The sequence below is a fragment of the Pyrgilauda ruficollis genome, unplaced genomic scaffold, assembly GCF_017590135.1.
Source record: "Pyrgilauda ruficollis isolate IOZ18807 unplaced genomic scaffold, ASM1759013v1 scaffold2, whole genome shotgun sequence".
Taxonomy (NCBI): domain Eukaryota; kingdom Metazoa; phylum Chordata; class Aves; order Passeriformes; family Passeridae; genus Pyrgilauda; species Pyrgilauda ruficollis.
Window position 1 is genome coordinate 20737473 of NW_024519206.1, and position 14651 is coordinate 20752123.

The following is a 14651-nucleotide window of genomic DNA, read 5'->3' on the forward strand; positions in this document are numbered from 1 at the left end:
AAGATAAAATCTAGGCCAGGAGGTTTTAGAGATTTCTACTCTCAAGTATCAGCTCTTAAAGAACTTCTAAGGGAAAAGGCAGGGTCTCAACAAAGTGAAAATTTTGTTCATGTTCTGCCAGTTCACAGTGCTGTTGTTTTGTTTGTAGTTCAGATTTGTGTGACTGTTGAGGGAGTCTGTTTGGATGAAAGATTTGAAATGCTGTGATCCTTCAGTGTTTTCACTTCTATAAGAGTGTTTCTTTTGAAGACATTAATTGCATTAATTTACCAGGACTGCCTGTTTTTAGAGGTGTGCACCTGTTTCTGCACACCAGGAGTCATCTTGTCCCTTTTGGAGCCAGCACGGTGTGGAGATGGTAAACTGGCTGACATTGCTGTTTGGGGGCAGTGAAGCTGGCAGAGTGCTGGGGCATCACAGTCCATTCCAAGGCATGCTCTGTTTGCAGAAAGTCTTGCCCTGATGCACCAGCTTTGCTCAGTCCTGTACATTCACATTTCTTGTACCTGCTTTTGCCTTTTTCTGTATACTTCTCTCATTTGTCCTGAAGAACTCTTCTTATCCACACTTAGAACATAAAAGGAGCAGTAACTTGCTTCATCTACAAACAAAGGGCAAGGCACTGTAGAATACTTTATTTTCCAGCATTTTCTTAACTCAAGAGAAGAAAGAGTGTTACTTTTCAGTCTGGTCATAAGGCAAATCAGTAAGTACAAATGGTTCCCAGATTCAGAAAGTAAATACCTGCTTTTCATCAGTCTCTGTGTGCAGACCCAGGACTGATTCAAAACTCAGAGTCTGTGGGATACATACTTCTCTAATACCATCATCCTGGTTCACAGGAAACCCAAGTCACTGCTGCCAGAATTACTCTTATAGTGAGGCCATGCCTCTTCACAGGTTTCTCTCATTCCCAGAATGAGTTTTGAAGCTGAGGTGCTCTTCTTTTTGGTATGGTGTTACCTCTTTGAATTATTAGTAGCAGAGCTTCTAAAGTCACACGTAGAGGTGATTGCTTCCTTCTGTCCCTGGACTGTTCAGAATCTCAAGCCAGCCTGAGTCAGTTCTGTTGAGATTAATGAGTGAAGTGTCTCTGTTTTCCACCTGTCTCTGCTTGCATGCATTGTTATAAACAAGGACCTGTTCAGATTTAGTTACTAAGATCCTGGATCTTGTCTGACATCTCAGTGTTAGCCATTTGAGATTCTTGAGATATATTTCAGAACCATGTTCAAAATTATTACTTACTTAATTTTAAATTGAAAGTGTCCTTCTTAGCTGAGATCATTTCTGCCATGGAACAAGTCAGCTGCAGGTTTTTATGGCTGACTCTCATGGGGGCACTGGCACTGTGCCAGTGTCAATCCATGACACTATTCCTGTATGATAATGTTTCATAGCACCAAAGTGATGCTGAGCCTTGCTGCAAGTTGGTCTTTCTCCAAATGGTCTTAAAATTCTAATTGAACCTGTAAATAGGACTATTCATAGCACCAAAGTGATGCTGAGTTTTTTTTTTTTTTTTTTTCCTTTTGTTTTTTTTTTTTTTTTTTTTTGTTCACTTTGGTTTGGTTTTTTGTTTTTTTTTTTTTTTGTTTTTTTTGTGGTTTTTTTTGGGTTTTTTTTTTTTTCTTTCAGGTTTGGTATTTGTAGGGAGATGAGAAATTGTGCTCACTACATGTTGTCAAAACTCTTACACCACTGAGATTAAACTTTTCATTTTCTGTTCTGACTGTAGCTCCAAAGGCCAAACTACCAAGTCTCAGAAAAAAAACTCTTAAATTTGTAAGTAAGTAAAGGTACTTGTTGATGTATTATCATATTTGCTGGTATTACTTTCTCCTTGTACATCAGAGTTCAGTTGACAACCTCTTCTGTTTCAAATGTGAATTTTGAGATGTCACAAATGCCCACTGAATTTGTCAAGCTGTAAGTGTTGGGTTGTGCTGATATTTTTGGAGAACAGTACTACACTGATGGAGCTATGTATATCCCAGTGTATACAAATTACTGCTTTGTAATCTTTGTGTTGGGATTCACATTCTGACTCACATTCTCAGCTGACAGAAGGACTTGATAGAATCACTGAGTGCCACTGTGTAGAGCATGGCTTGTTCTTCCTCTCTTGTGAAGAATACACCTTTCCAAGGGCTTTGCATTCCTTAAAGACATAAGCAGTTCTGGAAGTGTTTCTTAGGCTGCTTTTACGTGAGTGCATAAAGTTAGGAGGTGTGTTTCTGCTGCAAAACTCCATTACTTGCATATGACACAAAGAGTTCAGCATTAACTGCAGTATTTTGTCTCAAAAGTGAATTTGGCACACAGTTAAAGATTCTCTTTTTGTCAGCTTGAACAACCAATTATGTTCCCAAGAAGCAGGTTAGAAGCTAAGGCTAAACTTTGGGCTCTACTCTGTTACAGGGATCTGCCATGGCCATAAAAGTTGATGTGAGAATTGCATGGCTAGCTTCCAGCAGCTATGATGAAGAACTCCTTTTATAGCTAGGGCAGGTAATGGTGTTCCAAAACAGAGAAAATGGCGTGTAGTTTTATGAATACCCATCCAGAGAAAAGACAGATAAAGAGGGCTTGAGGAGGATGTATAGGTCCTTGTTTTTTTTTTTAAGACACCGTTTTAATGAAAGCTTTTTAGGAGTTGGCAGCATATCCAAACACCTGCTGCAATGTTTAATAAAATACTCCAGCTGAATGGAAAGCTTTCCTCCTGACCTTTATAGAAAAGCAAAGGATTATTTGACTTCACATAGTTCTGACAAAAAAACCCCTTAGTTTTTACAGGAAGAAATGCAGGTGATGAATTCCCAATATGAAAAATAGTCAGTTGTGATTTTTCCCTACACAATTGGTTCAGATTAGCTAGTTTTATTGGACCCTTTTCAATTAATTTGTTTTGATTAAAGTTGCACAGGAATAGAGATGACAATTAATCTGCAGATTAGACTGTGATATATTGCAATACTGTTGGTTTATTCTCTGATGAGTCATGCCTGTGACATTTTGTTTATTATTTAACATTGCATGAGTCACCTTTTGGTCCAGATTAAAAAATGTGCCATGTCCTACAGAATTTACTTACAACTTCAAACAGAAGTAGAGCAAAGCAAACCACTTAGAGCAGGGTGAATGCAATACAGTAGGAAGAAAGCTGTGCATTACACTAAAATCTTGACTCATTCAGTGAAGATGCATTGGCAGTGTGGTGAGACACTATGTTTTCTTTAAAATATGTTTATTCAGTTATAGTTCTTTATTTATCTTGGTGTTGTGAGGCAAAGAGATTTTTCACTAAGATGAATGTTGTTGTGAATCAGCTTTGAAAGCATCCTAAGACTAAAGCTGGGGAGTTGTAAGAGAAATAAGCAAGTGGCTGTAAATATAATGTAATGCATCTAGTTGGAGAACTTGTTATTCACAGTTAAAGTTAAAAGATAAAGTGTGTATCATCTTGAAGAATGGCTGGCTGAGACTTTGCTCTTAAAACTAAACACCAGTTACCATTTTTGTTTCTTGCTGTCAAGGTGACAGAACATAAATTTCAATGTTTAAAATAGCTTAAATTCTAATATAGATGCAACATCACCTTTTCCATCACCAGTTTATCACCATTTTTGAAACTGGAAAAAAACCGTCAGATAAGTCTAATTGTCTTTCAGTCTCCAGAACCACACCACAGTTTTGGGAAAACCATCTGTAAGGCTGTTGAAGTATAGTGGATTTGCTTTCATATGTGTACATTTTTGGTATCTTTGCTGAATCTGTCCACAGCTCAGTTGGAAGTTTTATATCTGTTCAGTTCAGCTTGGACTAGGACAAGTGAGGTTTGGTTGAGACGGGAACAAAGACTTCCTAAAATCTGTGATATTTGCAGTAGTGACAAATTCTGTTTATTACTGAACTAACAGTAGTTTTAAAACCCTGGCAGAAATGTTGCTTCCTATCTCCTTTCTAATCACAGGTCATCTAGTCTGGTAACCAAGGAGGAATTTTTGAGCCCTGGTGAACAGAATTCCTTATAATGCATAAATACAGTGACTCATGCCATAATTTCCTTGTATCTCTTTTCACAGAGAAAATTGTAGGACTTAAATGTGGAAAGAAGTGTAAGTTTTGCAGATTAATATAAAATGGCAATTTTCACTCCCTCCTTTGATGTGGAGCATTAGGGCATTTTGACAGTAAACTATACCTGTCGGTATGGAAGCCAATATGTAACGTTAGCAATCAGCTAAGAGGCACCTTCATATGGCTTGTATTAATCATACTGTCAATTTTAATTCCATGGGCATCCTTCTTTCCACTTTTCACTTAGAATTTATTTCAGAGCATGATCAAAGCTCTGCTGTTCATTACATTCAGCATTAGCTAATTTGGCTTTTGGCAGCTCTCATCCCAGCTCCTATTAAACGCTGGCCATAAGCTGAGATAAGCATTCTGCCAAAACATTTCAGGATTACCTAATGGTAACATAGAGATGGGTGTATTATCATGCTAGTTTGAAGACTGTTGGGTTACTGTAAAATTAACCATTAGCAGATACTTACAACCTCCAAGACAAATTTACACCTACAGTGATTTTTTTCATGTCTTCTAAATTGACTACAGGATTAAATGAATGTGAGAAAAATCTTGTTCCTGTAACATGTCTGAAACAATGTTTGTGCATGCTGGAATTTTATAGAGGCTTTTATACAGACAGTTTTGCAAGTGTGCTGTATTGTAAAATATTTTGTGTCACAGAATGTGCTGTGTTTATACAACAAGATTATTAGGTCAACTGTTTTTTCCCAAGCTGTAGTGAATTAGGAATCTGTATAGAAGACTGATACCAGAAGATCTTTTATTTAGAATTTTTTCTTTCAGCAGGTGTTTGTAGAACATGCTGAATCCTTAATTTGTAGTGATAGATTTAAAAAATGGCAATTTCCCTGGAGAGAGGGGGAAGTGCTGCTTGGGTATGCATGTATGGTTTGGTATAAAACACCCTCTCTACTAGCACTTGGCCCTCTTTTTTTCATACTTCAGTCTCGAAGGTAGGCTTAAAATCCCAGTGTAAAAAAGTCTGGAAAAGCCTTGAACAGATATGTAAATGGTGAGAAGTAATGAACTAGTGGGTTTTTTCCAGTGCCAGGTAAGTTGGTGACAAAATTTCTATTGATTTTTGGCTGTTTCACATCTTAATTGTTATTGTTGGAGAAAATGACAGAGAACAGTGGAGCTTCTAAATCTTTTCCAAAAGTCTAATAAAAACAGATAATGCTTCAGTTCATTACTGGCTGAATATAATATGTAACAGTTGTGGTTTAAACACTAGTAAAAATAAGTTATAAATAATGAGAAAATTTGTTTTTCAAGAAAATACTGAATTACTAGAAAGCATAATAGTGTCATAAGACAGAAAAATAGTCACAATTATGTAACTGATCAGATTACTTGTGCTTTTGAGTTTATTAGTGTATCTTTTGATGGAATATTTATTTATTTATGTGACTTCCCCTGATATAATAAATATTTGTCTATTTAATTGACATCTTTTAATTTATATATTTAATAGAATTTTTATATTATAATTTAAATACTTTCTAGGGTTTTCCAAGAGCAGGACTAAGTTTCAGAAATAGGACTGAATTGCTGTGCTTGCTTTCCAAGCAGTCTTGTAGAGATCTTCTTGAAAACAGAAGGAGAGTACAAAAATATGTAAGGGCAGAAAAGACCAGCTTCCTCACCAGGAGATGATGTTTGCAGTATTTTATTTTTTGCTTTGCTTAACTCATTGCTTCTGCAGTTGCTTCCTGGAAACATGAGCACAGAATCTGTTTCCTTAGAGATTATCTTAACTTTTTCTTTTTTGTTTACTTAGAAAAAACCTTTCTTGTTGTCTTATATGTTAGTCTTTTGTTCAGCAGTGCTGGTCTGGAAACATCTTATTTATTATTTTTTTTTTCCATTTTGATAGTATATGAAGCAGTTGTAGTATTCAGAATATTTTTTTTTCCATTTTGATAGTATATAAAGAAGTTGTAGTATTCAGAATCAATTTGCTTCTTTGAGAGAAACCAGTTAATTAGTTTTAAGGCATAAGACAGACTTACCTGGAAAGAGGTGTATTTCAGTGCTTCTGGAGGCCAGAGTTGGTGAAATGAACCCAGATTCTCACGATGCAGTTTAATACTTTCTACTTTGAAATATATCTCAGAACTGCATATTAAACCTGGTATCTTTTTCAGCACAGATTTCTACTTGTGATGTTTTACAGTGGATTTATAGTAAAAATACAGACCAGGATTTCTGCATTACCTAAAACAGTTTCTGAAGTGTAAATGCAGTGTAAATGGCAACCTGAATCATCAAATAAATACAGGCAGACACTGTGCAAGCTGGCATTTTTCCTTTTAAACTCATTAATTTAATACATGTCACATTTAGCCACCTCCAGGAAAAAAAGAAAGCGTGATTCAGCCATTCAATTTCAAGATCCAGATTCAGCAAATGACTTGGGCATTTTCAGGCTTAAATGCTTTTCTGAACCTAAGTATATTCATAGATATGCTTTAAACTAAACATAAGCTTAAGTACTCTGTTGAGCGGGTCTCGGTTTCAGATGTGCTGGTGCGATCAACAGAAGATGGGTGATCTGCCCCTGCCCTTCTTGACAGTCCGTGAAACATGCTGGCAGAAATGGAGCTGCCAGGTTTCCTTGGGCAGCTTTTGTGTGTGTGCGCTCAGGATGTGAGGGGAGGAAATGGATGTTCTGTTACAGATGATAAATGGACCAGAAAATGCTGTCTGCTCATGCTGCCCGACACGTTTTGTAATAAGCTTCTGCTCACTTGCATCTGCCTCAGCCACACTTTAATGGGACAGGCTGAAACTCTCGCTGCTGGACAGGCTCTTATAAGTATGGAGTTTTGAGGCTTTGTATTTAAAATAAATGCCTTTCACCTTTTGTGAAAGTTGAAGATCTATAGGTAAAGAAATAAAGATACGCAATTTATAAATATATAAAAATTAGATTATAGTTGTTTTGAGGCGTATCTGTGCTCTGAGGTAGCAGTGTGCAGGCTGACAGAAGTTTCATTCTGATCTAAAGAATGTGCTTTGGGATGCTCCTATTAGAAAACTGTCCCAACTTGGTAAAGATACAAGCTTCTGAAACATCTCTGGTTTATGTGCTTTGTGGTGTCTTGAAGAAGCACGTTCGGTGTAAGCGCATGAACTTTTCACCTGTACTGAGCATACTCCAGTTGAGAACTGAGACACATTTCACTGTGCTGGAGTGGCAAGAGGCATTGATCTGAGGCAGGAAGGCTGCACTTCAGTCCTAGTGTTTCCCTGGAGTTTCAGCAGGGAGGATGCTGAAATGAGGGAGAAATGAGCTATGCTGCTTTGGGAATAAATAAAAATAAATAGGGTAGATGGAGCTTACAGATCGTGGCAGGTGTTAGGATTGTGAGTGTGTGCATGTGGATGTTTGTGGAAGAGAAGATTAATGGCAGAGGTGAAGAAGCCATGAAATAGACCCAACATGTAATAACTTCTTTGTCATTTCTCACCTCTCCTCCCCCAGGATTTTGGACATGTTTTTGGACAAAATAAAATTTTGAAAGAAAAATTCTATAATAATGCAGGGGATATGTGATTTTAAAAGCAGTATTTGTCAGAGTAGCAGAAGAAAAGCCCTTTTTAAAGTCCCTCAGCTGTGATAATTCTGTCACATTAGCAAGACTCTCTATTGAAGCCTACTGGAGGGAAGGAAGGTTTGGTCATGCTTTCTTCTTATGTATACTGAAGAAATGTTTGCTCATAAATTTATTGATATCTATTAAAGACAGTTTAATTTAGTTGAACTTCCTGAACTTTATGAAAATTTTTCCTTGCCTCTATTGCTCCCTTGACAGAATTATTTGTCACTTTCCTCCTGCTTTTTTTGCTCCTCTCAGAAGGATGCAAGACCCACAAAACTAAAGACTGTTGCCACTAAAAGACAAAGTTTGGTTGGTTTTTTTTTGTGGTTTTTTTTTTGTTTTTTTTTTTTTTTTTTTTTTTTTGGGGGGGGGGTGTTGGGTTTTTTTGGTTTTTTGTTTGTTTTTTGCCTGTTCTTAGTGTTTGAACTTAGCTTATTTTAATGTCAGAATACTGTGATCTGGAGTCCTAGCAAGGAAGCTAATGATCTGCCTGCCTTCTGCTCTGACAGCAACATGATTCTGCAGTGATGCTTTCCTCTGGCAAAGGCCAACAGGGGACAGAGGTTCAAGTGAGGAGCTGTTCTCAGGTGTTGGCTTTTGTGTAGGTTCTTCACTTGTGCAGAGTTAGTAACCAGAGACCTCCTTGCTTCAGAGCATGGTTCTAGGTGGTCTAGGTCCAGATTTCTGATGTTAATTGAAAGTTTCTATAAGTAGTAGATTATAAAATAGGCTTTTGATGCAAAATTTTATTAATGTCTCCCCAAGCTGATGTTTGGAATGCACTTTATCAGCTAACCAGCAACACAGCTACTGCTTGTGTTCTTTTTTTTTTTTTTTTTTTAAATTTTTTTTCTTCAGTTGAGTAGATTTTGTCAGGAATTGCTGTGGTAAATCCACTATAAAAATCAGATTAGCTGTTCATAATTTCAGGAATTTAGCCCTAATTGGCAATTTTTGTTTTAGAAGAGGTGAGGTTGGGGACCCACTGCTGCAAAACACAGCTGCTGCTTCTGCTCTTGCTGGTGTCTTTGCAGAACAGAATTGAGTTCTTCTGGCTCACCAAGCACCTGGCACAGGACCACAAGAGTTTGATGGCACTGCATTTGTCAGGGGGAAGAAGTTCAGTGCTGTTTGTATGCTCACTTGGCTCACTGCAAAATAAGAGGGGATTTTGCTGTTGGCATTGGAGAACTTAGAGCTTGTGGGAATGTTACCCTGGGTTTTGCTTGCAGTGGAATAGTCCTATTTTAATCATGAAAGGCATGTTCTTGCCTTTCACTGCTTTTTAATGGTTGCAGATAGAAATAATGTTTGGGTTTGTAACCTGATTTCCACAAAAAACCAAACCAAAACAAAAGCCCCAAACTAACAACCAGCTTTATGAAGAAATTGAACAAATACGTTTACGCTAGTATAGAAAATTTGGATAAACTTTAGTATTTTGGTTTTATAACATATTTATACTAGTGTTAATGTAATGAAAGTACATCTTGTTGTCTTCTGGTGATTTATACTATACTCCTTAGACATTTCTTTTTTGAAAGCAGATGTCTGCTTTCTGTGGATCTGACTTCCAGGAGTTATACTAAACAAGATTAAGAAATCAGTATGGGAATGTGCCTGGTATAATGAACTTAACTGCTCTACTCCCTACTTTTTCCTTCAATTTCTCTTGAATAACTACTTACATTTCCTTTGTCAAGTTACAATTTCAAAATTAAATACCAACTGTTAATAAAATAGATCCATTTATTTTCAAGAGGTTTCATGGATCACATGACCCAGGTTCATAAGTTCCGCCTTGACAGTTTTATTAATACTGTTCTAAATTTGCAAATATGAACAGCTGGAAAAGTTATCCGAGGGAGGCTGTTTGTCTGATGGCTTTTTTCAGGTTCACAGGAGGTATGAGGTGGGCTTGAGCTCAATTTGCAGTCTGTTAAGTCCAGTGTGGTTTCTGAAGTCACAGGTCTTGCACGCAGGGACATCCCCCACAGTCTGGGCACCTTATGACTGGTAAAGCTTTGTCATGGGAGGGAAAAGAACATTAAAAAGCCATTCAGAGGAGTAAAACAAAGGTCTACCTAACCCTGTAATTTTTAATTATTTTTTTTAACAATGGTCTTTAGTGGATGCCTAGGAAAGACTGGACAGTGGGGCAGGCAAAAGTAGTGACTTTCCACATCTGTACACCAACTTCTGATCCCTCTCTGGCTTGATGATGAGTCAGAGGTCCTGCCTTCTTGTTTAAGACTGTATCCTTGTGTTTGTTGGCTGAGTAGTGCTTGCATGAAAACTAATTTCTGACAAGCAGCTAGTTAGTTAATCGTGCAATAAAAGTCATTACATAGTGAAGCAGTTTAAAACATGTTGCTCTTCTGAATTTATTCTAAAAGATACAATGGTTTCCAGCCTTAACTGCAGTGTTTTTGTTGGGTTTTGCTCTGGTTTCCCTAGATGTCTCTTCCATTCCTTCCTCATGTGTATTAAAAAAGGGAAAAACTTAGTCAGTCTCTATCCTCTGTAATATTATTTACATTTCCTTGAAATTATTTGTTGTATTTTCTTAAAAGCTGTTTGAATTTGGAACTACTTTGAAGTTTCTGTGTAAAGTTACTCACTTGGCTCATGTTTTAAAAATTCCTCAAGAGGCAGTGCTTGAATAATTACAGTTGCAAACTTTGATTTTTCACTCCTTAATAGGATTTCAAAAATACTTTTTTTTTTTTTTTGGTTGAGTAATGTGAGATGAACCCCAGTGCAAAGGACTTTAGGCATCTAGAAGTGACATTGTGTGATGCTGAGTCTCTTTTTAACTGCTCATTGTAACTTTTCAGATAAATATCCTTCTCCAAATACCTCAATTTTTTGTTAATTCTGCCTTAAGCATAAGATTTTAGCCCAGTTCTGTTATTTAGTTTTGAGTAATTCCCAAGTTGATCTCTTTATTTCTACATTTACATACCAAAATTTTATCTGTGGATTAGTTACTCCCCTTCAACCTGTGATTACTTATGACTTCTGCATAGCAGTATTGTTTGTCTTGTTCAATTGTTGTTTTCAACATTTTGCCTTTTTCCATTTAAGAGATTCTTCCAAAGCTGACTCTGATACATGTTTTATTGCTGTGTGTTTTTGGCATAAAACCAACATTGTTTGCTATAAATTTTTTTTTTGGAGGAAAGTTTTCTTAGTAGCAGACAGTATTAACTAGAGGGAGAAAAGAAAATGTAGATGAGGGAGAGAATGTTGTACTGTTTACATAATTTTTAATAATGTGGTAGTAACCATTGCATTACACAGCAATCAATGCCAGTTGATTTATTAAACTTTTAGTCTTTGTTCATTGTATAAATTTTCAGCCTTCCTTTCACCTCTTTAAAGAAGGTAATGTTTGTTTCATAGACCTACTGCGTTTCTGCAATACATTTTAAGAACTATTTTAACATATGGCTCTTTGTCATTGTTCTCTTGTTACCATAATCGTACTTTTCCCTTTAACTCTTACCTCTTGGCTTGTTTAGAGTTTCACCACAGCTCCTGTGAAGTCTGTAGTATTTTCATTAGCTTCTTGCTTGTGTAATACCAGGCTCTGAGGGATTTTTGGTCTGTTATGTTGTTATTCATGTGCCCAAGTCCATCAAGATCATACAGTTCAGGAAAATGGTATTTGAGAGATGAGCACTGCTCTGCTTCATTTTATATTTAAAAAATCAGGGGAATTTGGGGAGTAGTTTGGATGTGCTACCTAAATTTAAGCACCTCCATGAGTATCATCATGGCAGCGTAAGCATGTGCTTGAAGTTAAGCACAAATATATGAGTGTTGCCTTATCTTGGTCAGGGTGTTCTCAGCTAGGAGCAAGTTCCTGCTTACAAATATGCAGCATAACGTCAGCTCAGGCCTTGAGAGAAGAGAATTTATTATTTAGATCGTAGTTGACATAAATGAAAAAACAAAACTACTGCCTTGACAGTTTGGCATTTGTGTTTTGTGAGATAGTGCATAGTTAAGTGAAATTTAGAGACTGCTCAGTGACTAGGTTGAACAGAACTTCATTACTGTTTTCTCTTAAATAAGATTATAAAATTTTGCAATAAATTATTACTAATTTGACATAAATGGAGTGTTTCTCCATTTCTTGAAAAGTTTCTGTTCATGACTGTGCCACTTCTTTAAGGATTATATTTGTGTCTATATATGTATATATTTATATACATGTAAAAAATTCTCTCTGAAACTGTATATACTGGATGCAGTATATACTATATTCAATTCCTATACACCAATAATATGTTTTAAAAGCTATTATTTCATCTGGAATCACAAATACAAAATTCAGTTAGAATGTTATAGTATACAGTGAAAACAGGATTACTATGGAAATAAGGCAGACTATCTGTGTTTAGATTCAAATTATGAATGACTGCAAACAGAAAAAATGTGGAGTAGCTGAAGCTTAATGTGGTTATAGTAAGCTGTGTTGTACGTGTCAGAAGAAATCATTGTTTATACCTCTGTTACTAAAATTCAGGAATATTATGCTGTTTTCTCCATGATTCAAACTATAAACCAACATTTTTATTTTTCCTTTTTTTTTCACAGCACTTGCTACTAGCAATAAAGTTTATCATGGCATTTGTAATTCCTGATAAACCAAGAGATATCCAGATGAAACTCGCCAAATTGGAATTTGAATCTTTAGAGGCTCTCAAACAACAGGTAAGAGCATTTCAGATGCAGTTTCATTTTCTCTTAATCCATCGTTACTTAAAAAGTGGGGCAGAGAGCTTTGACATATTTGTCTGTCCTTTCAACCCACCAATATATGCAAATCCACACCAGAAAAATGATGTGCCCTTTCAGACAGCTTGAAATTCCTGGTGTGACTGGTAATGTAACACCTTATAATGTCTGTTGTCCTTGTGTGTGCAAACATACTTTGTTTATATTATCACTTTTAAAGGACATTGGGCTCTGTGAAACCTCATTTCATCCCCTAGAGGTGTTATTACAACACCAGAATTTCTTTCGTTTCTGAAATACCATCACAAGTAAACAGTTAACTTGGCTCTAGTATTAATCAGAAATTGTAAACAGTCTGAACATGTTTGAAATAATTGTGTTGAGAAGTGTATACATGTGAGGAAATAGTAATGTTGTTTTATTTTACTGTCCATACAGTATTCTCATTTTACTGTGTAAAAAAGTGTATTCTACAATATACTTAACAAACATTCCAAAGCAATTTAGGAAAATAAGAAACCAGATTGTTTTACTGAAAATTTCTGTTTTAACCAATAATTCTGTAGAGTCAGTGGTGGAGATCACAAGAGAAGAATTGCATGGGATTGGCTTCAGTAGGATACAGAGATACTACAGAGCTGGTTTTTCAATGGTGGCATTCTTTAGGAGTTTCTGACTGTACAATGCTAGATGGGATTTCTAAGCTATTTTACATATCAGAAAACAAACTAAGAATAAAAACTCCAGCATTGAGCTGCAGAGACTGGTTTCTCTATTTGTTGTTATTTCAGATATTTTCACTCTTCAGATGGTGGTTTTACATGAACATGTTCTTTGTGTGTTTGACATGCACATATATAAACTCCTCTGTACTATTTATTATGTGAAATAGAAGGTTATTATTGTTAATACTAATTATAATTATTGTATTTCACACAATTATTATTGTGTGAATATTATTGTGTGAAATGGAAGATTACTTTTTAAAGCATCTACTGTAGCTGCATGTGACAAAATGATCTCTTGATTCTGAACAACCTGAGTCTATAAACAATACACTGCTTTTTGTAGTTAAAATCCCACAGTTTTGTGTGATACTAGAACATCACTATTGAGGTCGGTGCTGTCTTTCTTAATCAGCCATAACAAACAAAATCCAAATTACAGTCATATCTAATTCCTGATAGTTTTGTTTTGCTTTTCTCTAGTGGGTCGATGTGAAGTTACCAGGAGCTGGCCAGGGATCTCATGGGGTTTTTAGATGATATTAAAAGGAACAGGACTGCATTTCTATTTCAGCTGTTCTTTCTCTGTTTTTGTTTTGTAGACAGGCAAAACTAGGTCACCCACTGGAATGTTAAGGTCAAGTGAATATAGTCACCTTTGGTCACAATGTTCCAGCTGGAATATATACAGAGTCTCTTTCAATATGAGTGTTCATGTCAGCAGTTAGGTCTACATCTCCTGTCCTAGCATCTGTGCATTCCTACAATAATATATGCCTGATGCCCAGTTTTTCAAGGTTGCTTCATTAATTCAGTAGCAAAAAGTTAGTCTGAATTTCAGCAAAAACCAGAAGCCTGGCCTAATTCTCACCTATACTTTCAGGCTTCCTAAAGGATCTAGGAAGAGTATTGGCTGAGTTTCAAGTGTCTTGATAAGTAGTTTAAACACAAGTATATGCCATCACCTTTTTAGATTTCCTCTGATTGATACTGTGCTATGTGTGCCACAGACATGTAGATATTTGGGCTTTTTTTCTTGTTCTTTAGTGTTTCTTGAGTGAAAAATATCTGCATTTGAAAGTAGTACATTGATACCAAAACATTTCATTCAGAAGCACATTTTCTATTTCTTCCTCTTGTTACTGAGAATCAGTATGGTAATTTGTGCTGTATATCTTACTTTCAAGCAAAAAATAAAACCAACAAAATCCCCCAAAACATGTATTTAAAACAACAGGAATAAATATCTGGGGTAAATATGTTGTGGGATCAAATGTTATGGAGCAACTGGTTTGTATACTTTTGTGCAAGTATGAATTACATTCCTTTCTTGATGCTATCCAGACATGCATTCCATTGTGTTTTGCCATATAATCTTTTGGAGTACTGCTGTTTTGGGATATATCTATTAGAAGGATGTTAGCAATGCCACACTGTAAACCTCTGAGATGCCAAAACAGATTATTAGGCTCTATAT

At 36.1% G+C, this 14651-nt stretch overlaps 1 protein-coding gene across 1 annotated transcript in view; it reads left to right on the forward strand.

Moving 5' to 3' along the window:
- The window catches only part of ANO10 (anoctamin 10), a 123090-nt gene that overhangs the window by 67684 nt on the left and 40755 nt on the right, over window positions 1-14651 (forward strand). The window contains exon 12 of the mRNA XM_041466681.1: window positions 12309-12425. Within this exon, the coding sequence (XP_041322615.1) occupies window positions 12309-12425 (117 nt within the window). The remainder of the gene's footprint in view (window positions 1-12308; window positions 12426-14651) is intronic.